The following is a 26,608-nucleotide window of genomic DNA, read 5'->3' on the forward strand; positions in this document are numbered from 1 at the left end:
TTAATCCTGCAGCTTTAACCTCCTAAGACCCGAACTCTTCCACGGCATGCATTTTTAATTTCTCTTTGATATTTGGGCATATTGGGGCCCCGATGAATGTAAAAACAAAGAATTACCAGATTTTTTTTTTTACCTTATTTTTGTTTTTATGAAAAATCAGAGTCAAATATGAGGATATTCGTTTAAAATTTTTGATAGAACAGTAGCAGTATAATGTCCTCGCAAGTGGATATCAGGCCCTTGTAGAGCAAAATTGAGTATTTTGGTCAAAATAACCCAAAATGTGATGTCCACATATGTGGACGCCAGGTCCTAGGAGGTTAATTGTGAAAGCACACTTGGCTCACTTTTGTAAGTGAAGACGGTTTAAATGAGAAGCATTTTTCACAACTTTTAAATCTTTATTTGGACACGCTCGAAACAAGAAGATAAAATGTTCTAAAAAAAAAAAAAAAATAATGATAAAAATAAAACGATGGCTTGTGAGGAAACCCATACAGCCTGAATCAGAAGGCCAATAAACAGGCTGCGAATGATTATGTAAAACATGAGCAAAAGCAAATAAGATGCAACAACTGCATCGAAAGATGAGCTTCCACTTTGATTTCACTGAGGACATACACGGAGCAAAATAAGAAGTCACCCTTGTAACGTCAGACCAGTATCACTCTGTAGCTGAGTCTTTTTCCACCAGCAGCAGTAATTTACTGAGAGGCTCACAGTATAAATGTGGGGTCATTTTCTTGTCTCTCAGCAGAAGCCCACTCTCTGTCGGACCTCTGCGAGCACAGGTGCAGCAAGTTCCCGCGCCCTGCACGTCCCCTGAGCCAGCACTCGCTCCAGGTGAGCCCGGTCCGACTTCAGCCTCTCGATTTCCTCTCTGATGGGCGTCAACCTCTGGATCACAGCCTCGCTTACAAGCTTCTTGTAGGCTCCGGTGTCCAATCCTCTCGCCTGAGACACAGCCTCCTGCACGCTTATCATCGCCACGGCAGCGTGAATGTTTACCAGGTTGGAAACACCAGGACGCGTCTCCGGGTCAAAGGTAACTTCAGAGGTGAAGTCTGTGACGGCTCGTCGGATCTTGAGGGCGATGTCGTCAGGAGTGTCTGTGACGGAAATGGTTGCCATCGTTTGGGGGTCTGACTTGGACATTTTGGCTGAGGGGTCGCGGAGAGATTTGACTTTTCGTGTTGAGCCTGCGGAGAGAAACGAGAGGGATCAGGAAAACCTCTCAGTGTAATAAACACTTTTATTTCTAAATGAGACGCGTAGGAGTGGAGGAATTTGGCAAAATTCAAAATTATTAGGTCAAGAAATTTAGGTTCTGATTAAATCAGAAAGCATTTGCTTTCTATTATGTTTGAGGCAACGCTGAGCATCACCGGTCCCAGAGGAAGACAAGAAGCACCAAAGTGCAAACGTCCACCAAAGCAGCTCAATCTTTGGGCAGTATTTACTTTTAAGGGAATTTATAATCTATCTACTCATATATAGAATCTTTTTGTCATCTTTTAAACACACTTTTAATGCATTTTCTATATGCTGACAATACACATGACAGTTGTAAGAATCATAATTTCGAAGTCATGAGGATTTTTCTCATTGTTTAATGAAGAAATCATTAAGTGGACCTTGGTGGATGAGAGCCAAATTTTAATGGATCGTTAGTATGACCCCTCTCTACACCCCTACAACGTTTCACAAGAATTCATTCAAAACTTTTCAACCAATCATGTTTACAGACACAATAATATGCATGCAAACACTACCAAAAAACATAACCTCCAAGGAATACGGGTAAAGGTTTGCCTTCAAAACAACTGATATCTCTCGATAGATAGATAGATAGATAGATAGATAGATAGATAGATAGATAGATAGATAGATAGATAGATAGATAGATAGATAGATAGATAGATAGATAGATAGATAGATAGATAGATAGATAGATAGATAGATAGATAGATAGATAGATAGATAGATAGATAGATAGATAGATAGATAGATAGATAGATAGATAGATAGATAGATAGATAGATAGATAGATAGATAGATAGATAGATAGATAGATAGATAGATAGATAGATAGATAGATAGATAGATAGATAGATAGATAGATAGATAGATAGATAGATAGATAGATAGATAGATAGATAGATAGATAGATAGATAGATAGATAGATAGATAGATAGATAGATAGATAGATAGATAGATAGATAGATAGATAGATAGATAGATAGATAGATAGATAGATAGATAGATAGATAGATAGATAGATAGATAGATAGATAGATAGATAGATAGATAGATAGATAGATAGATAGATAGATAGATAGATAGATAGATAGATAGATAGATAGATAGATAGATAGATAGATAGATAGATAGATAGATAGATAGATAGATAGATAGATAGATAGATAGATAGATAGATAGATAGATAGATAGATAGATAGATAGATAGATAGATAGATAGATAGATAGATAGATAGATAGATAGATAGATAGATAGATAGATAGATAGATAGATAGATAGATAGATAGATAGATAGATAGATAGATAGATAGATAGATAGATAGATAGATAGATAGATAGATAGATAGATAGATAGATAGATAGATAGATAGATAGATAGATAGATAGATAGATAGATAGATAGATAGATAGATAGATAGATAGATAGATAGATAGATAGATAGATAGATAGATAGATAGATAGATAGATAGATAGATAGATAGATAGATAGATAGATAGATAGATAGATAGATAGATAGATAGATAGATAGATAGATAGATAGATAGATAGATAGATAGATAGATAGATAGATAGATAGATAGATAGATAGATAGATAGATAGATAGATAGATAGATAGATATCTATCTATATATATATATATATATATATATAAATAAATATATATAAATAAATATATAAATATATATAAATAAAAATCAACTAAAATCTGCAACCCTTAGCAAATGAAAAAACTTTTTAATAAAATGCAACAAGCACATTTGAAAATATAATGACTTGGTATATACAGGATAAGGCCATCGCACAAGTGAGGCCTCACTTACACAGCTAAAGCCTAAAGAGACTAAAACAGGCGACTTTAATGTCACATGATGACACTCTCTACATAAGAACATAAAGCTGCCGCTACCAGAAAGCTACGTGATTTTAAGAAGCTGACCTTAAAAAGCTTAAATCATGAGTGTGTTCACACGCCATCATGCCACGTATTCTTACTGAGCAGGGCGCAGGGTTCAGGGAACAGCTCTCCGTAGCGGTTGTTGAAGATGCGAGCAAGATCCTGAGCCAGCTCCAAATGTTGGACCTGATCTTCTCCGACAGGGACGTGAGTGGACCTGAGAGAGATGATTCCACAGCAGCACATTAGAGACGTGATCCATGCAGCACTGTGCACGGTGACAGCACAGAGTTTAAAATACACAGCGAGACACAAGGACAAATTGGAGACACTTGGAGTCACTGCAGGAGACTTTTTCAGCATGTGTTTGGCAACTCTGTAACTGGAGGAGGAAGCAGTTCATTAATTTTCTCTTTAGAGATGAGACTCAGTTTCTCCACAGGAAATGAGCTTTTGGATATATGGCTGCTGAACCAGAAACAGCTGAAGAGATGCCTTCTAAATGCGAATTTGGAAACGCTACGAGACAATAACCCAACCAACTTATCTCACGTGAAAACCCACTGACGCCTCATCAGCAGGCTGCACCTCACAGATCACACACAAAACTCTTTGTCTCAGACAAATTTCCACCAGAAATGTGTGACACTGATATTTATACGAACACGTCAGAGGCAAAGAAATTAGAGATTGCATTTTTTTCCTCTTTATAATCTCTACTTTGAGGTTTTATTTGGAGATATCTGCACGTTATATTTCTCTTTCCACCCCCGCGCAGCAGAGGTGAGATATTAAAAATAACACATTTCCACCAGCAGTCTTCGTTGCCAGATACGCTGTCCCCGTTACTCGTGATAAATTACAGATCGCACTGTGAACACTTTGCACTGGAATTATGTTCTGCTGGAGAAATGGCCTCTGAGAGCAAGTGGCATGTGCTGTGGATTAAAAAGAACATGGCCTCTGTAATAAAAATAAATAAATAAAAATGAAAAAAAGATGCCGTGGAATTGATTTTCTGTGTTGTGAATAATGAGAGGAAAAAAAGTATAAAACTTAGAGGCAGAGATCTCAAAAATAAAACCAAAAGTATCCAAAAATGTTGCTGTTCTTTTGTATTACGGGTAAACCTCTCTGCTAAACAGTATTTTGTAGGCTTTGTGCAGTCAGGTGATGCCAAACTAGAGCTTGCAAAAATAAATCAAATAATAAAAATATTTAAATTAGGACACTGCTCACGATCAGTTTAAGTTAGTAGGCTCACAGTGTTTGGTATTTGTTATGTGGATTACTGACTCTGCTCCTTTTTCATTGCAGTTACTGTTTTAATTCACGCATTTCGTTCTTTCTTATGTTAGTGGAGGCAATTTTAGCTTCCAGGTTCATATTGAGCACACATTGTGGACTGGAATGGAAAACATGGAAACTTCACTATCTTTGAATAAATGTAAAAACACCAGTGTTGTCCTAACACTGCAGAAGAATGCAAAGATGAAGCAGAAGTTTAACTGGTTACTTTAAAGATGCACTAAAAACACTGGGGAAAAGATTAGCTTAGCTTTTGCTACTTTACTCGGCGCTGCTGGACAACCAGTGATGAAGATACATGATGACCCAGATATTTACACAAACTACATCAGGGTTTGATGCTAAAAACACAAATCTCTCTGAGGCAAAACACAAAGGGTCCGTTTAAAATTTGGATCTTTGTTTGGGGTTTGTAAACTGCAGTGGTTCTTAAATAGCACTTTTTAATTCTACTTTCTGCATGTCTCACTCACACGTGCATTTATGCAAAAACTTTTTACTACATACAAGTGCTTTCTAGCAAACATTCACACACATTCACACTCGCAACGGGAGCAACTCAGCGTTCAGCATCTTGCAGTCTGGAGCAGATTGGAGCAGCCAGGCATCAAACCACCAACGTTCCGATCTGTAGATGACCTGCTCTACCTGCTGATCCGCAGCCATCCCGATAAATTATCAGCACCATAAGTAACAATATAAAACTTAACAGTCACAAGAAACTACAACATTAAGAGGAAACTGCTGTTAAAGTAATACCTCAGTGAGAGATACTGTATATTGTCATTTATGGCCCAATACTTAAGACCTCTGTTGCAGTTCCTTTGTTTGTTTGTTTTGTCCTCCAGCTGCTAGGATAAATGCACTTATGAGCACAGGATGGTCGCACATGTCTGCAAAAGGCTGCAAGCCATGCTTTCAGCAGGGATGTATCCCCCTTCATGGTTTCTCAGCTTCATCTTCATCAAGTAAAATAAGGAAGCCTGACAGAAAGCACTGTAACAGTCAGTCTTTACAGGAAGAAGTTGTAAATGATAGGGGAAAAATTAGTTATTTAAATTCTTTAACAGAGTTTGGAATATAAAAATCAGTTATTCACAGAAGGAAGGGCTTTTGGAAGTGTTTTTCGAAAAGCCGTGAATGCTTAGGGTACACAGCCTAAGAAATACGAGTTGAACGAACACACACACACACACACACACACACACACACACACACTATAACTTTTACGCTACTTGAATGGAAATCTCACTTGTAGAGAAGAATATCAGCAGCCTGGAGGACGGGATATGTGTAGAGACCAACGCTGCCTTCGTTCTTCACTTTGCTCTTCATCTGAGGAAAAGACAGAGGGAAGGAAGTTGAAGCAGAAAAAGAACAACGATGAGGCAGAAACACTAAAAGCAACCAGAAATAGAGCCAGACAGGAGAAAGATGGACTCAAGCTGACTTTTTTCCTTTTCCCCATAAAGAGCCATTTTCACTTTCATGACTCATCGACTGAAACAAACGGGGTACGGATGAGTTTGCACGGCATTTTCCACCATTTTTGAAATCAACTCATCTGTTGGGTAAACGAGAGGGGTTTTCTAAAGAGCAACAGAAACAAGAACAGAGAGATGTGAGCTCTGTTGATCCTCACTCGTCGTGTATTAAAACTGCACCCAGGTGGGGAGAAAAATTATATGAATTAAAAATGTGGCAAATGCTGCAGAGAAACAAAATAAAAACGCACAGACATGATGAAACTTAAGAGAAAACAGAGGAATTAATTTAATTTCTAAGTGTTCCACTGAAGGTAAGAACTGATATGGTGGGATTCATGGTTCGAAATATTACTTCAGTTACAAAAATCTGGATTTTTTTTTTGTGCTGAAGTTGCGTCACAATTTTGAGTAGATTTACATTTATTGTCAATTAAATTCAAATTTTTCCACTGCATCTACTTGCAGTCTATAACAGTACAACAATTTAAAGCATTTAGTCACTCAATGTTTACATGTATTTCCTCCGAATGCCAGGAAGTGATTTATAAAACACTCACAATCTATAACATCCAGAAACAGTAGCAGCAAACTGGGGACATAATGAAAAACTTTCAATGCGTGCTACATAAAGCTTTTTAACTTTTGCATTGAACTGCTTACACCGAGCAGCAAAAGAAATTACAACACCAAGAAAAGGTTCATTTAAAAAATAAAATGTTTTTTTTATTGGTGAATAAACATTTTTTTATTCCAGTTTCACATGAACTGAAGAAAAAATAAAGGATCTATTTCTACATGGTAATTATTTAAGACTCCCTGCTTTATGTGTAATAACACAGTTATAACACACTAACAAACGTAGCCATGAGGGCAAATAGATATAACATTACAAACTCCTTTTGCAGCTTTTATAATTATAACTGTGTTTTTTGTTTTTATTTATCATTATTAATGAACTGATATCAAAAATAAATATGCCCTTGCAAATAAACCATTTTTGCTTTAAAAGATATTGTAGATATTGTATAAATATATACAGAAGTTATATCTCCGAGTCATCGCTTTGCCAGAAACTTCCAGTTTGTATTAGTGTATGTGTGTGCCTGTATGTCCTTTACATGCTGGCTGTGCATAGCTCCTGAGTCTCTAAAATCACACTGACCAGGTTACAACTCTGGCTCTCCGTCTGTCACTGATGTGTAAAGAGCTGCAGATGTTTGTCTGTTTGACCGATAGCAGTGCTAGCATACACACCCACACACAGAGAGCAGAGAGGCCATGCAAAATCCAAGCCCTTTTCCTGCATTGTGCGGGGGTGTGGTTGCGTTTAATTGTGTTCAGAAGCGTAGCGTGAAACTATCAGAAAATGTTTTATTATTTTCTTCTCACCAACGCTCTTCTGTCATTATTCACAAGCTCGCCCGACCACCGCGGCACTTGCTCCTTCTCAGCCGTTCAACGTTTAAATGTTTGAATGAATTGCTTTAAATTTTGACAGATGCTCGTAGTGACTTGTAAAGCATTACTGCATTTTTAACAGGCCACATTGAAATAAATCAAGCTTGTTTAGCAAAGACAATTTAGCATTTTCTTATTTATCATCACATTTATGTGTCAGTAAATCAATTCAGTTTGCGCAGTAAAAGACAAAAGAGACAAGATTATGAAAACATAAAAATATAATGCATCATAAATATTACACAGTCCTTAAACAACAATGACATGAATGTCTCATAGTAACAACTTTTCTACATCTCTAAAGGTTCCAATAGGCTAACTGGTTGATTGCATTTGCATTGTATTTTATTATTTTTTAATCATTCTGAATGTTTTATGAAATTTTGTTGATTGTGGATACATGCAAGCCATCTTTAACATGTAGCTGACCCATTTGCCATATACTTACATACATACTAAGCAACCACAATGGGGAGGAAGAACTCCCTTTTAACAGGAAGACCATTTAAGAAGGCCCAGGCTCAGAGAAGTACAGATGGGTAGAGAAGGATACATATACAAGTATATTTACCAGCAAGTGATGCGGTTTGGTTTCAGACATAGTTTTCTTTACTCATGTCCACATGCTGGTGCTGTATGAGTGAAATCTGCACCACAGTACACAGTAATTCTTTTAATTATAATTGTTATTTTAAAATGAGCACTGATACAAACAACAAAAACAAAGACTTGTGCGTGATCATTTTATACACAAGTGTCTGCTGGAGAAGATCTCACCTTCCACTGTGGTAGGTGGCGGAGCCGAGGCATACTGGTGAGACAGCCGAGGATCCAGGAGAGCTCAGCATGCTCGGACACCTGCAGTGACGAGTGGGGACACATCCAAATGTCAGCATACACCTTTCAATCTATCATCAGGCTGCAATATTAATAATATTACCACTACAGATTAATATGGCTGAATCACAAATATCTACGAACTTGTTGGCTCACCAGTCGGCACCTTATAAGCTGAAGTCATGAAGAGATTTCTTTACATGAAATCTAACAGAAACCAACACTGTTTGTTACATGTGTACAAGAGCCAACCTCCTGCTGCTGTATACATGCAAACTCCCAAGCACGTTGAACTCACTGCACCGCTTAGTCCAGTTAATTAAAGAAGAGAGCCTATAACCTCGGGGAGGCACCAAAGAGATAAACAGAAGAAATAAATTACGCAGGCAGATTAAACAAACACAGACGGATGGATAAAAAGTCATCCATGGGACAGCTGGGGTGGAGGAAAAGGAGGGTAACTCCCTGGCGCCTCTAAGTGGAGGAGACGAATACTGCCTTTTTACACCTCTGCCTGTCACACAGGTGCACCCACTCTCACCTGTAGGCTTATACTCATTTTATCAGTTTTTTTAAATGTGTTTAATAAGTGGGATACTAACAAATAAATACTGGCAGATTAAAAACTGACCCAGCCTAAACTTCATACACCAATGCTGGATTTCTATACCTTTATCGATCATTTACTTTAATAATCCTGGCAGCAAATTATCTACTGGGAAAAGAACTTTGTATATATGGAAAGTAGTGCTCTCTCAGAAGCTCATAACTGAAATCTTTTAATTCAAAATCTATCAAAGCTGCCGTAAGGCCAGAGGCAGGGTACACCCTGCACAGCTCGCCAGGCTAACACATACACACAGACAACCGTTCACTCTCAGTGGAGGTAGGTTGGTTATTCAATTAGAGGATTAAGGAAATGGTTTTTACATGTGGACAAATAAACCACAACACAAAGAGGTGAATGTTAACGCAGTGTAGCTGATGCATCTGGTAGCAGTAAATTAACCCGATGTGAAAAAAAAAGCTTCTGTGTCTAACAGCCAGTGTTTGGGGATGCAGGAAATATCCTTGTGCTTCAGCAAATTAAAGTTTATGGACGCTGACTATATTGCCATCCTCTCCGTCTCTTGCAGCTTGAAAAGCATTCTGGGGAGCATGATGTCAACAGCAGACAGCAGGGACATAAAGCAGGATTTCAGGCTAGCATGTAGGGGGCCGGTATGCATTACACACTGCAGACAGACAAGAGATGGGACAGATGTCGATGACAACAAAGAGAGGGCAAGGATATGGTTTGAACAGTGCAATAAAACGCTGATATTTAAAAGGCTTAGTAAAAACACAGCCTCCATTCATGCTGTATTGTAAGAAAGCCCCGCAACGAGAGATATGCTAATGTTGCGGATCATATCGGCATTAGACTGACAGTAACAGCCATGGCAGCAGCTCCTAAGGCTGCAAAGAAGGGATTTTAGAGAACAGCTAACAGTTGTCCCAACACAGTAAATCCACTTTTCTGCTCAATACTTCTATAAAACTCAGTGGTATTAAAAAATGAAGTCAATGAATCAGCAGATCCGCAAATCCTTCAGCTCGTCACCAACTCTTTGCATTTTTTCAATTAAGCCCAGTATTTTCTTTGGGCGGCCATCGTATTTTTACATGTGGAGCGGGCGTGTTCAACACGGGGGTCGCCTTGCTGCCAAGTTATGTGGCATGAAGCTAAACAAGAATAAAAATAGGACTCTGTGTTTGTGTGTGTGAGGAGTGGGTGGCAAAGAAACACAGATGGACTGAACTATCCACACATACACACACACCCACCCAACTTAACTTGTGAGTAAGAAAAGAAAAATACACATGTGGTGTCAGGGGAGAAGCAAACAGCTGTTCTGATTTCTCTCTCTCCATCGTCAGTGTGAGCTCAAGCCTAAATTCGGGGATGATGTGCTGAAGTGCTGCAAATGTTAAGACTTGTCGTTATCCTTCTCAGTTTCTTCACGTGGCCTAAAGAAGGACTTAACGGTGGTTTGTGTCAGTTTGTGTTTTTACAGGCTCTGTGAATTGGCTGAGCACACATTGGAGATAAGAATCAGGAGCAAGGAAATAAACATTTTGGGGTCTGTCAGCATGTAGGAAGGTAAATATGAGAGTTGACATCACGAAAATAAACCGTTTTTCTTCTTTGAAAAACCAGCAATGAGAGAAGAAGCTGCCCAGCTTTAAAAAAACAAAACAAAAAAGACAAAAAAGGGCACTTCTTTTTGTAAACAAACACTGATCTGCTCTCTACTTGATAACCACATGAAATGTGAAAAATAATCTGCAGACATGAGTGTGAAATCTAAATTATATATACATGCAAAGCGCATGTTGGGTTGCATTACTTATCACATATAAATAGTACTTTCTCCACCTGTGAGTATTCATTTATAGACAGAAGTGTATATGCATCCAACACACTATGTAGGGAACTACACAGCAAAGATAACACATCCTATATATTTATAAACGGCATCAATCAAACATGCCCAACTCACCTGAGACTGCTGGAAGAGTATCGCTTTCTCTGGGTTGATACCGCAGGCCAACAAGCTGGCTGCCATGTCCAGTATGTTACTCTTGAGCTGCGTTGGATCCTGGGGCTGGGTGATGGAGTGCAGATCCACAATGCTGTAGAGGACTGAGGGGTACTGGTCCTGCAGGGACACCCAGTTCTCCAGAGCACCCAGGTAATTTCCCAGGTGGAGCACTCCAGTAGGCTGAATCCCTGAGAATACACGGCCACTTCTTGGAGCCTCCTGGGGAAAAAGAAGAAGGAATTTGCTCGAGTTGGCTCTATAGCACTTTGGATTTGATAATGAAATAACATCATGGAAATGTAATTACAAATGGTGTCATGTATAATCACATGAGCGATCAAAGATCTGTCTTCATCACACCTGTGAACACTAGTGGCCTGCCTGGCACTAGTCTCTCTTAAAACAAAGACCATATACCTATGAATGGTCTTATTCAATTCAATTTTATTTTAGTTTCGCCAAATCACAACAACAGTGACCGCAAGGTGCAAAAAAACCTCAACAACCAGACAACCCCCTATGAGCAAGTACTTGGTGACAATGGGAAGGAAAAACTCCCTTATCGCAGGAAGTAATCTCCAGCAGAACCAGGCTCAGGGGGAGGCTGAGACCAGTGAGGGGTGAGGGGAAAGAAATAGAGCCAAAGTGTAATATCATCCCTTTTTAGCACATTAACTTATGTTCTTAAAACAGTGCTAATAACACCAATGTCTCCAGATTAGCGCAACAATGGTTGGTTGACTTTAAAAGTCAAAGCTAAGGCCAAGACAAAAGATCCTTGAAAAGGGAGAAAGTTACAACTAGAAAGAAGCCTGTAGAGACCGAAGTGTCAGTGTTAAACTATTGGCAGGTTGGGGGCCATTAGCAGTCATGCTTGTATTACTAAGATGCTAACTCCATGGCCAGCACCTCTGTTCTCTCCCAAACACATCCAGCACAAAGAATGCATCACCTCATTGGCCAACAATATCACTTACAACCATCCAACCAGCTTCAAGGCCTTTCATTACCACAACAGAAAGCTGCACAAAGAAAGGTGGGGAGGGGGGATAAAAAACAGCATAAATACATCACATATAACAACAGCAGCCCACCATAGAGTTAGGGTTTTTTTTTCTATAATTAAAACAAGGACCTTATTTTAGAGACAGCAGCAGGGTCTCAACATTCACCAACTGAAAAAGGGAGATCAGTATTTGTGGTTGTACCACTGGACTAAAACTATATTTCTCTTCCTGCAGAGTCTGACTGGGGCCAAACACCCCATTTCTCCTGGCATCAGTCGGCTTCACTGAACCTTGGCTTTCAATTAGCCTTGCTAGGCAAGAGTCTTAACCTCTGCTTGTGCCACCACACGATACAATTAGAGGGCAAGCAGAGTGGCACCTGTTATGACACATGAAACCACGCTGGCATCCAAAACTAGGGCTTTTTGACCAAAGCCGTTACACAGTAGATTAGGGCTTCAACAGAGCAGAAAGACACATGAACACAGACTGGAACCGTTTTTGTTGGTCTGGCAGAAAGACAAAATCTTTGGCGCTTTGGTAATACACATAACAGCCCACAGCGGAGACAAGGATTCAGTTCCCGGCAGAAGTGGCTTGGATGAATGCTCAAGGTAGATAAAAAGAACCACCGCATGCCTGAGGACTAGACCTTTGAGGTCTGCAGGATGACTGCGTGGCCAGAAATACCTGCCAATTGCCTGCTTTAGAAAAAAAGGAAGGTTCATGGGCTGCATTGTTACAGGTGTGTTATTACCTGTGTACCAAAATACAGTGGAATACAAATCTGGAAGTCTAGTTTTAAATAACTACATGGATCCATGAATTTAATCTACAGGACTTTACACAAGGTGATGTGTATGGCTCAAGCACCTCAATACACCAATAGTAGGTAACTGTAAGCTAGTAACAGTACCACTGCAATATATTAGGAATGTGTGTTTAATGAACAGTCTGTGCATTAAAGTTGCTAGATGATCTCTAATTGTTTAACTGTTAATGCCTGAAGAACCTGCATTGTTTTTGTTGTAGGATCCCCCCACTATACCAACACATAGGGGTCTTATTGGATGGAAAGTGAAGGCTGTACTTCTAATGCAGTGTTCAGGATAAAACTTGTCCTACAAATATGCTCTGAATATGCTGGCAAGAAGCAAAGGAAGAGATTCAGCAGCAGACAAATCAATCTTACCACAAGATCCATTTAGAAGGTGCTCAATAGTTTTCAGTACTGGACCGCGGATTGGATTTTCCCCACTTATTACTACCTCCGTATGCTCCAAGTTATGTCAATCCAAAACCTCTGAAAATGAAACTTGTGCTAAACTGTCAGATTTTATGTAATAACCTCGCAGTCGTTTTCAAAGAAAATATGTTAAGCTTTATATGAGATAGCACTGATGGGTTGTAAACAGCAACACCTGGACGTTTGACTGAAGAGCCCATTTTAAAACTCCCCCCAACCCCACAAAGCCCACAGGATCTCCACGTTATCGCCTCAAAATCTGACTGGCGATCATATATTCCCCAGCTGCACTTTTCAAGGTTATTATAACTAATCATTAAAACCTGAAGTTTTCAGAGGATATCCTCTTCAGTCACCGCTCAGAAATCAGTTATCTTGACAGCTTGCTGAACTAAATCACATTCAATCTGACTGAGGGACAGGCTCACCACAGCATCTGAGATCAGATAACAGTTGCTCTCTCACCAGCGTAGCCCAGAGGTTCTACATCTTTAAACCCAGAGGGATCGAATAACAACTGCTGGGAGGCCAGCGTTGGTCCACAAAGTCTCCATCTACTGGCCTGAGGGAGCAGCTTTCCACCCAGCGAGAGAGAGGCAGGAAGGAACTGGGTGCTTATGTCATTACCGACAGGGTAATTGCGCTGGAGTGCCATTGATGCTGAGAGCCTCTTAAGAGGTGTCAGGATTGATTTGGGTGCGGACGGGACCCAGAGTCTGGCTCATGTGTGTTCTCACCTCGAGCTGACATGCCAAACGCATGTTCCCCCCCCTTCTGCTCCGGCCCCCAGGGGAGGCCATTAGCCATGCAGACATGGTAATGGTGTCATTTGAGCCAATCGAGTGTCAAATGAGAGTCAACGCCACAGCTAACTAGCCACTGGGCAATCGTGGGCTATCACGCTTTAAGCCACTTCGCCAGACACCTCTGTGTTACTTTTGGTCTGAGGAAAGTGTCTTAAAACACATGCCACTATAGCTCTTGGAGAAGAAAGTAACCTACGCAAGTAAGTAAATCAACTAGAGCACGATGACAGAGGCGACAGCAAACGCTGTAAAGCAATTAATGTTTGTAATGAATACTGCACTGCAAAGCCAACAGTAATAAAATGTTATCAACAAGCACACTTTTGCCACGCACGATATTAAATTCAATAACTTGTGAAATACTTGTATAGTGCTTGACCTTACATCTTTAAATGACTCCCAGTGGTATGTTAGACAATTTCCAGTAAGATAAATCAGATATATTTCTTACTCTAAACCAGATTTAAACATGTTAATAAAGACCTGAAACCATCATAAAATAGCGCTAAAGTTTGGCCATTTACAAAATGCTAGAAATCACAAGTTATTCTATTTTACAATATCCCCTCTGCCACGGAGCTTATGTGTTTCATAGCGTTTACCAGCATGTATTTCTGTCTGTAATCACAGCGGCTCAAAAAGTTGTGAATGAATTATGATAAAACTTTGTAGGGATGTAGAGCGGGATCGTGTTTACAATCTTACATCCACCAATGGCCTTCAAGGTCAGTTTAATATTTTATTGGTCTAAACTGGAAAAAGCCTTAAAACTCAGAAACTATGATTCTTACAATATGACATCACATTTACCCCTCCAACAAAGTCAATAGATTGATCTGAAGCTCATTCAGTTCAGTTCTATTTACATAGCGCCAAATCACAACAACAGTCACCTCAAGGCGCTTTATAGCGTAAGGTAGACCCTACAATGATACATACCCACCTCATAAGAATATGATTCTTATGATTGTAATAATAATATACATTTTGTTATGTACATTACAGTAACAGGTCTTAATCATTTAAATACACAACAATTTGAATACATGTGCAATGTGCCTTCCCTGAATAAGTTTTTAATTAAATGATCAAAACTTTTTTTTTTTTTACTTATTCACATATTTATTATTAAATAATTCAAGGAACTGCACTAAACACTGAAAATAGAGACATGTACTATATCTACAAAGATAAAAATTATAAAAAAAATATATATTTATATTCAGAATTGTGCATGTTAAAATATATTTCAACAGGGAAAATAATAAAAGCTGCAATTTGCAATTGTTTTTACTACACTACAAACTTTTCAAAGTACATTTAAAAGACCAGAGAGTGAGCTGCCTTGGCAGAGGTTTTGCACTCTTGAGGTGCTTCTTGTTGTGTTCTTTGATCATTTCTTTCTGAGGGAAATAATATTTTGGACCAAATGTTGTGTTTATTCCTTTATTTGAAAACGGAACAGACACGCTCTCTGGGTTGAAATATTCCAAAAACTAAACTAAAAAAACACTTTCAGCCACCAAAGTGAAGGAACTCTGGCCAGCTGGCCTTACAACACTGCTGTCCCTGGAGTATGACAGATGGTGTCTGGCTCACATATTGTCAATTCAAGAAAAAACAAAAATCAAAAAGAAAAATAATTGAGACAAAAGCCTGAGTAACAGCAGACGTTAATTCTGAGTTAACAAATGAAACACTTCCTTCTTGTCCAGTTGCTGTTTTATACAAGCAAACCTCTGTTGAGCAGTGTTATCTGTCTTCTTCTGTCTCTTTCTTCCTCATTCTCATAGTTGCTGGATACCTGCTGATGACACGGAGCAGACACGGAAAAGGCTGGCCATTCTCGTCTCATATTTTTACACCGACAGGAGCGTGGTGCTTTCAGACCGCACCGTCGCAAAGGCGACGAAAGCTTTCTTCATCTACGTCTGCCATATGCTAAATACATTACGCACCATGTGTGTGTGACATTAACGCCAACAGCTAGAAGGTTACATACACTAAAAAGGCCATGCTTTCACACTTGCACTACCTTTCCGGGAATATGTGTTCATTTGTCCGCGTGTGTGGTATTATCCGTAGGGATAGCGATCATGTGCAAACAGACATATGTCTACACGTGTAGTCTATGCCTACATCAACATCAGTGAAGCTGTGAAGGTGTCTGTCCATGTGAATTTGACAGCTCACATCAAGTGGAAAGAACACTATCAGCCAGCCTATCCAAAACAGTAACATGACTTCGATCCCATCCACAAGCTGCGTTATTAAATGGAAAACAACTGTCACAGGCGCCACTTCATTCCAATCATTTGAAGACGAGGAGAAATCAGTGATTGGTTTCCCACAGTTTAATAGAAAGTCTCATTCCAGGAAAATTTCCGTCTTCTCTCCAAAGTATCCCGCAGCACTGGAACAACTGCATATTGGGAAATGACAAATATTGGATTCATCATTTGACTGAGTGCGAGCTACAATGAAATTCCGCCCTTAACGAGGAATGTGTAAAATGACAGATAGCAGTGGGAGCAGATGCATAAAAGTGGATACACAGACTCTGGGCTTGAATCTACAATCATACATGTTTTCCCTCTGCTAGATTAAAGGCCATACATTTGGATGCTTCCAACTCACATGTAGGCTGAATTGGACAAAGCGTGATCGAAACGTTTTCACTGTGGAAAACCATACCCATGTCTCTCCTTCATGGTTGCCCACTTAGAGAGCACTGCAACGTTGTTTTTTGTTTTGTTTTTTACATTTCCAGCTGATACTATCACACTTTGTTTGCCTTCGAAATGTAGAATAAATGTACACCTCATCTGAAGTCTCGGAGAAAAGCACCCATTCTACGCCACTCTTGTACACATCATGTCAAGCAGGGTTTTCCTAATTCTCCTTTTTACACATTACCGGCACTCCTCTATTTAATCTAGACATTAATCATTGCAGACGCACATAAGAGTGCAAACTTCAATTTCTAAACCAATTTCCAGTAGCGAGAAATTCACGCAGACCATTTCCTTTTGTGCTACATGTGAGAATGGCCAACTGTGCAGAATTTATGCTTTTGTTACTTTTGTTCACTAAAGCTGCTACGTAATCTGAAAAAAAAAAAAAAGCAAGCCAAAACAGACCACAGGTTATTATCACGACAACTGCTGCTATCAAGCATTTGTAGCTTCCAGCTAGTGTGACCCGACAGTCTCGAACTAGCTATGTTATTAATCATAGCCATGGTTTTGGTTGAGCTAAAACTTGCATAACACCTCATTTCTCTTCTCAGATCTCCTCCAGACTGCTTTTCAGAGCTCATACATCATATCAGAGCCTCAGTGTCCTGGAGTGGTGCACTGATATCTCTCTCACCGTGGAGCTGAGGAGGAGGTACGACAGTCACCGCCTTTTTACTACGCCAATTTCAGCACGTCTGAAGGGAAAAAAAAAGAAAAAACACCTCTGGGAGCATCGCTGCTTTCCCTGCTGTGAATTACCATCAGCTCTTTGTGGGCAAGCAAAGCGCCCCAGATCTAACCATGTCTGTGGAGCACAGAGATGGGGCCACGGATGGAGGATTTTCGCTGCGCTCCCGCTGAGTGTCTTGCACATTGGATCCAGTGTTCTTATTCTGTCCTGGGCACTGCAGGCACCCCATTAACGCCAACAAGCTGAAATACACTTTGACACAGAGCCCCTCCCCTCCTTACCCACATATCTTTCTTCATCTCTGTCTTTCGCTCACTTAGGGACCTGTTAAAGCAGGCGACCGACAGAGCTGCACTTCAGTCAGGTATCAAACAGGAAATAGGGCTTACTGTACTCCCCACCATCCTCACCGCTTTTTTCTTGAAAGCATGTGTGTGTTTAGCCAATGTGAGGATACACTCAAACACTCAAATTTGAAACAAAGTCCATATGACCACAGAGAAAATGTGCACACACCATGAAAGGTGTATTAATGAAATTAACTGAAGAAAAGTAAATGGAGCGCTGGATAAAGCAGGGGACAGAAGAACAGGAAAAAATATTAAAGGAGGAAGCAATATGATTTTTTTTTTTTTTTTTTTTTTTTTTTTTTTTTAAATCAGACTGACTATAGTCCAGTCAAAGGCATTTTTTTCCCTTTTTCCCCCCATAGAGTGGGTTGCAGGGGCAGCAGAAGAGAAGGCCCAAAAGGAGCAATTGATTAAATCTGTGGTTGACGTGTGGGACAGGTGAGATTGATGAGGTTCCTCTGAGCTTCACACTGTGCAGAGAGCGGGGCTACAGGAACAGAACACTGCAGTGTGGCAGGCCAGGGCTCAGGGCCCGCTCGCGCCGTGGGGTCCCTTGGCTGATTAATGGGACTGGAGGCCCTTCAAAAACAGCACTCCCCGCAGACAGGGCTCAACAGTGCTCCAAAAATAACCAGGCAGCAGAGGCAGCTCCGGCCTCCAGTCCTAAATGTCTGCAGCTTCTGAAGAAACCAGACTTCAGTATAGCCTGGGGGGAGATCATCAAGAGGAGCGCTGCCTACTTAAGACAGGAAACTTGGATCTGGCTCATTAGAAACTAAACATTTAATGACTTTTCTAGTTTATGGGAAGTGACAAACACTGACAACCGATAGTGTATCAATGACAGTGTCCTATTAGGTGCTGATGTTATTATACATAACACGTGTGAAAGATGGTTAATCCAAAGAAGCAGAAACTTCACACCATTTAACATTAAGGCCCATAATAAAACATCTTCCTAACACAGATTTAAAAGACTACTTTTGAATACTTTAGAAATTTTTAACAACATTCCACATCTCAGTGTTTCCCACAAACCTCCATTTGATTTGTTGGCAGCAGGGAAGGATACATGCACAGGTGGATGCATCTTTTGCGCACCATCACACTTCCTTAAAATAATTAATAAAGAATTAAACAGTTTTCTTTGGCAAATGTAAGTACAGATATTTTGTGACAAATAAACAACACAGAAATGATCAGCTGCCTCTTTAATGAGATGCCTAACCCACAGTTTTGGTTAGAAATTAGCTAGGATATGTGAATAGCTCTCGTTGCACTTGAACCAATGGCACATAAACCAGTTCTGCAGCTGCTGCAGGTTCTGTTTAGATTCCCCTCCAGTTCACAGCACATCTGCAGAGCAGAACAACGTCTACTTCACTGAAACTCAGAAAAATGGGAAGCGTTGGGGATAGCTGATTAGCAGTAATTGAAATTAAGATTGAAGGGATGATAATTTGTGACGAAAACTAGTCATTGGGCAACTGTTCCTTCTGTTTATACAATTCAGGATAGTGGAGGGAGCGCAATTTATTAACACCAATTAACATTAAGTGTATGTCTTTGGACCGTGGGAAGCAGCTGGGAGAATACGCAAACTCAAAGTTTACTGGCTAGCCAGTAAATTTGAACCCAAGAACTTCTTTCTCTGACATGATGGTGCTAACCACTGCATTGCCAACCTTCCCATCTCTTGGATGTATGTAACATCTACAGCTATATGACCAAGGGGTAACTTGGGTTAGAAACCATCTCCACTGCAGATAGTAATTTCAACTAGCCAAGCCTGTGGATTAGGAAATGAGCATAATATATACAAAAATCAAAAATGTATCATTTATAATACATCTTTTCTAAAAAAAAATATATATATATATAGATGTTAATAATCATTTTATGTGTGATGATGTTGGAAAAAAAAAAGTTTCATTCAGACTGTTCACCCCATAATTAAAGAGAAAGCACACATACACACATACACACATATATACTGAATAAACTATGATCAGAGTAAGATGAAATTGAACCTGTTGTAAAGACATCATAAAGCACCGTTTTTCATGCAACAGTGTTCACAAATCTTTCAGACTAAACAGTGGGCGCATGAACTTCATGGACCAATCAAATACTAAAAATGCAAAGCAGCTTTGTATTTGTATTTATCAAATAATGAGGTAGCATGGCAGCATCAGACAAACACACCAATGCAGTTTTTTGGAGGGGGAAGTTCAGCTCAACTTTCACTTTAAATGCTTCTAGACAGAATAAGATCGCTAACCATTCACAGCAAACTATTTAGCATCCTAATTTTATATATAATAAAGGTTATCATTCTCACAAAAGATGAATCAATCCAAAAGCAGGATCACTGACTACAACCCAGCTCAAGTTCAGCTTTGCTAGAGCCAAACCAGTTTGCCTACAAAAACGATCCCATGAACAGCAGCTGTGCACAGCTGGGAAACTTCGTTTATATTGCAATTTTTTCACTCTTAGATAAACACATTTATACCAGAGCTACTTACTTCCATGCTTTGGCTCTGTTCAAGCCATTTGAAATAGCTTCATTAAACCATTTCCTTCCCTTTCAATGTTGACAATGGATACGTTTAATTTCATTTCATTTCACTTGCTGGAAACAAATGACTGACAGGAACTCAAAAAGAAAAACAAGTAAGCGTCACAAGACAGCAAAAACCTAGCCAGCGCACACGTCATAAATTTGACAATATGTAATTAAAGTAACACTCAGGGTGAACCTCCACCTCTGAAGAGTGCAGTCATTTCCGTCTCCAAAGGCAGTGTCTCTCGATTTGAGTGCGACTCAAAAGACACAATATCAGATACTCGTTTGGTTTTAATTAAAAATGTCAGAAGCTTGGGAAAAAGTGCTGCAGACAGCACAAGCTGAAGCATGGAAGAACTAGTAAGATTTGTCAGGTACCACTGTGGGCACGTCTGTGGAGCGACTCTGTAATTCGACTTAGCTATATGAAATTATCCAAACGAATACGCTGACATATGGGATTGCTTTAAGAGACGGGTAATGTGCGCGGCATCTGAGTGAGGGCCCCGGCTGCAGAATGATTACGACAGACCTAATTACACAGGCGGGACTGCTGAGAATTAGCGGGCTTTTCTGACAGTTGAAAATAAATAGGGCAGTTAATGAACATCCTCAAAGGAGAGACTGTGTTTCCGCGCTCTCGCAGGCCCCTCCCGTGTGGTGTGGGAACAGCTCTAATGGTTTTAACTGACACTCGAGTAAGTGAACGTGGAGTCAAGGAGAACGGAGAGAAAAATTAGAAGTCAATTCCTCTTTCCTGGAGCTGGGGGCTGACATGACTGATATCAACCAATAACAGGAGCACAGGCCGGGGATGCCTGGACAGGGGAGGAACATATTTACAAGTGATGTGAGGCTGGAGGTAACGCTGCTGTAGGGCAGGGGTCCCCAGTCCCAGTCCACAAGGGCCGGTGTCCCTGCAGGTTTTAGATGTGTCCTTGATCCATCACAGCTGATTTAAATGGATAAATTACCTTCTCAACATGTCTTGAAGTTCTTCAGAGGCCTGGTAATGAACTAATCATGTGATTCAGGTGTATTGACCCAGGGTGAGATCTAAAACCTGCAGGGACACCGGCCCTCGCGGACTGGGATTGGGGACCCCTGCTGTAGAGTTACAGTAGAAATATTTCAGTGCTATCCAAACAAATCTGCAGTTTCTCAAGTGCAAAGATACAAAGATTTATATATAAAGATTTGCTTATTTTTAACTGAGAACTATTTTTTTTTGTTTTTTCTCTTGAGGACAAAAAAAAAAGCTATCACAGTACCTTAAAAGCTAGTGTAAGACAATATATACTATATTAAAAATTACTTAATGCCTCTTTTTCATTTAATTTAGACACATAAAAACTAAACAGTAAATATATCGAGTTTGACAGAGCTCCACTGATGTACCAGCTATCCGATATTAACGATATTGAATTTTTAAAACAGCCTATAACAGAAAAAATGTAATTAAAAACTAAAGACACAGGACGAAAACTATTTATTCATGTTATGACTGTTGATGTTGCATAGTTCCTCCAACAGAGGGCGCCCTGCAGCGTCCCTGTGTTTGGAACGCCACAAACACGACAACGAGCTAATCCAAGCAGAGCCCGCTGAAGCATAAACAAGTTATTTTTAAATATTTATGCATAACAAAAGTTTGGGAAATTTGTTTGTTTCCTATGTCTGAAAAGAAAAGAAATAATATCGGCCAATATCTTGAATTTTTAAATCATTAAATACCTGTGATGCCTCGTCTCATCATCTCATGGCTAAGGAACTCACAAGAAGAAATAAAATTAAATAAACAAATAAAATATAGATATTTATAGATATAGATAGATACTTTACTTCGTAAAAAAAAAAAGAAGTAGTGAAAAAAAAATGATGGCATAAAAGTGGTTTAGTGTAACAGTGTTTTAAGAGTTGTAACAGTGCAAAGTTGAAATAAGTGATTATAATGGGAAAACAGATGATTCCCTGTTAGATGTGTTACGCTGTACAGACGTAGCTTGAGCCCTTTAGAAAGCTTGTCCAGCAAGTGCGGTGGCACAGTGGTTAGCACTGTTGCCGCACAGCAAGAAGGCCCTGAGTCCGGGGCCAGGCCGGGGTCTTTCTGTGTGGAGTTTGCATGTTCTCCCCGTGTTTGCGTGGGTTCCCTCCTCTCACAGTCCAAAGACATGCAGTTTGTGGGGATAGGTTAATTCTGACCTTCCCAAAGTGTGGGGCCAAGCGCAGAGCTATTGCAGGGGGGGGGGAGGGGGTATGAAAAGGGGAAAAAAAAACAACAAAACGCTTGGACACTGCTAGCACGGGGCACCCACAGAAACGCAAAGCAGGAGATGAAGCATAGCTGAATATGTTTCCAAACCAACTTCCTTCTAAGCCAGGGGTGGGCAATTCCAGACCCCGAGGGCCAGTGTCCTGCAGGTTTTAGATCTCACCTTCGGTCAACACACCTGAATCACATGATTAGTTCGTTACCAGGCCTCTGGAGAACTTCAAGACATGTTGAGGAGCTAATTTAGCCATTTAAATCAGCTGTGTTGGTTCAAGGACACATCTAAAACCTGCAGGACACCGGCCCCCGAGGCCTGGAGTTGCCCACCCCTGTTCTAAGCCAAAGACTAGAAAATATGGTGAAGCAAATCCTCCCTTTTGCTTCACCTGCACAAGTGCCGAGGTAAGTCTCCCTGCAGAATTGGTTTTCCCCTTCGTTAGGGAGCAGCGCTGGGCTGTTTAAATCACGGACAAACAGTATCCCACATTCTTGATTTTTAGTTCACAAACACTTGTTGTAATGACTAACTACTCCTGACATTTTGGAGATGTGAGCTCTTTATACAGTAAAGTTACAGCGGGATACAAATAATATCAGGCTGATCCTGCCACGATTTGTTCCCCCGGTTCAAATCACGGACAAACAGGATCCCACAGCTGTTTATGTTTTTAAACCCATTTTGCACAGAGAGGCATTTTTTGAGAAATGTATTGATAGCAATGTTGAATATTATTACACAGGAAAAAAACAACTACATGTAAAATAATCACACCGTGACGCCTCTGCCTTTGTAAATGGAGGGACAGTAACTGCGTGTGTGTATGTAAGCGTGTAGAACCTGCAGATAGTCAGATTAACAGTATTTTGTCTCTATCTGCCATTCTGCAATTCATCTCATGTAAACAATAACGTGGCGCACAGCGTGACGTGAAAAAAGGCACATACCTTTGACGCTGCGTGACGAACTCTGTATTCCTCGTCCACACGTAAACGAAAAAAAGGAGTTTTAAAAATCTCAGTTTTCGGTGATTCACACCGTTTACGTGTGGACGAAACAGCTGCGTTTTCAAAAATACCCGTGTAGGTGCGGACGTAGCGTAAAAGAGTTAGTTAGTTTATTTTATTACTACCTGTCATTTATTGCAGATTACTTGTATTTGCTTAATTGTTTACTAAATGTTTGAGGTGTGAAATAAACCGCAATGGAGCAAAATATGGGTGTGTGTGGTTGGAGGATGTGTTTGTGCGTGCGTGTGCCCCTTTGTTTCTTGTAAAACAAAGGGGGGCCCAGCAAAAAAAAAAGTTTGGGAACCACTGGGTTAATTGATTAATCCAAATTGCCTATAGGTGTGAATGCGGGAGTGAATGTGAGCATGAATCGTTGTCTGTCCCTGTGTGTTGGCCCTGCGACACACTGGCGACCTGTCCAGGGTGTACCCCGCCTCTCGCCCTATGTCAGCTGGGATAGGCTCCACGACCCTGAAAAGGAGAAGCGGAAGCGGATGGATGGATGGATTACAGATTGTTAAGTGACCTCGCCAAAGAGTCCAATTTGCAGCCAGTCACAGAGCCAGCCTTCCCGATGACTTTATTCAGTTCAGTCATGGCACAGCTCCAATGCTGCTCTGCCAGCAGTCCGCAGCCTAGTACTGGCTGTTGCACATACTGAAGGATCTCAACTTCTTTAGAAACTGCAGCCTGCTCTCCCCCTTTTTGTTTGCAGCCTCTGTGTTGCGCATCCAATTCATCACCATGCTGTCCCAGACACAGGCTGTGTAGTTTCCTCTTCCCTCTGAAGACTGGTGTGTAGGCTCCAGGCCTCCAAAGCAATGACAACAACTAGAGTTTTGATCTCAAGACTTAAAACAAAATTTCTGCAAAATTCCTGAAATAATTTTGGAATTGATGCACTAATCAGCACCACAACTGCATTCTAAGACATTTTATACCTTTCAGCTGCAATGTCTCTCACCACCAAAAAAAGCTGGGAAAAACATGCGTTTCTAACCCGTTCATCCAGCCAGGACTGCAAAAAACAAAGCAAAACAAAAACACATTTTAATTTTAGGCCTTGGCAAGTTGATGTTTCCTCGCTGATATTTGCTTTCCCAAACAGGCATCAAGGAGACTAATATTTAAAAGCAAACCACAGCCGACAAACATTTCTCTCCAAATCAAAAGCATCTGACAAACGGTCGCACTTCATCTTTGTGTCAGTCCGTTGAGGCTCACTGACTTTTTACAGTGCAGAAAAACCTCTAAAAGAGCATCTTGTTTGACGCACATCACACCTCGGAGCATTGTGAGCACGCTCGTGTTTGCACTCGGCCGTCCACATTTGGAGAAAATTAAAACAAATGAAAACCAACACTTCATTTCTGATGTTATTGCTGGTAATGAAGCACTGCTGTGATGCTTTCAGAGTCCCCCCCCCCAGCTTTCCACCCCTTCCTCCCCTCTCGTCGCACACCTTCTCCGGCCCCTCCAGAGACTTTGGCTTAACAAAATACAGACGAGATGGCAGTGAACGCAGATTCTGTGTTACAGCTCGTACATCAACCAGCAGTGGAGTTTTGAGCAGATGGGTGAAGTTTGGAGGTGCACAGTCATGCCAGAACAACTCAATATTTAGGATTGTTGTTACTCTGAAACAAACTGGTTGTTTTTACGTGTGCCAAGGGACTCATCGTTTGCCTTAACACATCATTTGCTTCGCAAGGGCAGCTGCACAATGATAAAAAGCCCTAAGCTGACTTATATTAGGCGTGTTTCTCGAATCCACTGAAGTCAAAAAGGTACACTTAAGGAGTGCTACTGAGGATGTGATTTCACATGCCAGACTAGGAAAATAAACTCCACAAAACAAACTCAAGCCAGACGAGCAAATGAAAACTACTAAAATAGTGAACAAATACGACGTGTTACATCACAGAATAAATCTTCAAACTCATGCAGAAACCAAAAACACACCAAATGACTATTGATAAGAAAAAAAGAAAAAGAACTGTGACACCATTAGTTTATATAACTGAGACAACCATGTTTTGCTTGCTTAATTCAATCTCAGTTTACTTCCTCCATTTCCCAGAATCCCTTTCCAACAGGGACTGGGTGAAACTATGTTTTGTTCTAGTTTGATCTATATTTTGTCTGATTCATGGCTGAAGTCTTGGACTGAATCAGTCATATTTACATTCAATTCAATTCATTTCTATTCTATTTATATAGCACCAAATCAGCTGCACAGCAGCACCACAGCAGTCACCTCAAGAAGCTTTATATTATATTTATAGCTTTATAAAGCTTTATATTATATTATATTATATATTGTAGGGGTGGCTGTAGCTCAGGTGGCAGAGCAGGTCAGCCACTAATCAGAAGGTCGGTGGTTCAATCCCAGGCTGCCTCCTGGCTGCATGCCAAATATCCTTGGACAAGATACTAACCCCATGTTTGCCTACTGGTGGTGGTCAGAGGGCCCGGTGGCGCCTGTGTCCGGCAGCCTCACCTCTGTCAGTGCGCCCCAGGGCAGCTGTGGCTACAATGTAGCTTGCTATCGCCAGTGTGTGAATGGGTGAATGACTGAATGTAGTGTAAAGCGCTTTGTAATGTAGCTAGAAAAGCGCTATACAAATGCAGGCCATTTACCATTTAAAGTAAATAGACATTACTGGATTACTTGTTGAATGGCCTAGACTTGCTGGTTTCTATTCCACATAAAACAGATAAAACCAGCAAGTGAAATAGACTGATTGACATTGCGTACAACACAGAGAGCCTCATTCTGACACTGTTGTGTCTCCCTTCCCAATTTAATGGCAAATGCAAGAGGGGATTCAAAGGATAAAACATGGACTAATATATTTTTACCATGCCCTGTTTATCTGCCCTGCAGATAAACAGGGCATGTGGACAGCAAAATATTAAAATGCAGTGTAAAAACCATCAGCAATTGTCACATGATCATTTAAATTATATTCATTGTGGCTGACAGTCATGCATTAACAGCCTGACTGTAAACTGACTCAAAGAAAAAGAAAGTCTAGGATCAAATGTCAGCTGGCTTCACCCATAAGCTCCAAACTACGGCCCCAG

General features: G+C 40.3%; 1 protein-coding gene across 1 annotated transcript in view; it reads right to left on the reverse strand.

The window, feature by feature from the left end:
- Nucleotides 1–380: 380 nt before the first annotated feature.
- wars2 (tryptophanyl tRNA synthetase 2, mitochondrial) overlaps nucleotides 381–26,608 on the reverse strand; it is a 28,537-nt gene continuing 2,309 nt past the window's right edge. Inside the window, exons 2-6 of the mRNA XM_084908740.1 lie at nucleotides 10,793–11,053; nucleotides 8,190–8,270; nucleotides 5,720–5,802; nucleotides 3,258–3,376; nucleotides 381–1,199 (exon numbers count right to left, since the gene is read on the reverse strand). Of these exons, the coding sequence (XP_084764866.1) occupies nucleotides 751–1,199; nucleotides 3,258–3,376; nucleotides 5,720–5,802; nucleotides 8,190–8,270; nucleotides 10,793–11,053 (993 nt within the window). The 3' untranslated portion in view covers nucleotides 381–750. The remainder of the gene's footprint in view (nucleotides 1,200–3,257; nucleotides 3,377–5,719; nucleotides 5,803–8,189; nucleotides 8,271–10,792; nucleotides 11,054–26,608) is intronic.

Source organism: Perissodus microlepis, chromosome 16 (assembly GCF_051167445.1).
Source record: "Perissodus microlepis isolate ML-2025 ecotype Zambia chromosome 16, ASM5116744v1, whole genome shotgun sequence".
Taxonomy (NCBI): domain Eukaryota; kingdom Metazoa; phylum Chordata; class Actinopteri; order Cichliformes; family Cichlidae; genus Perissodus; species Perissodus microlepis.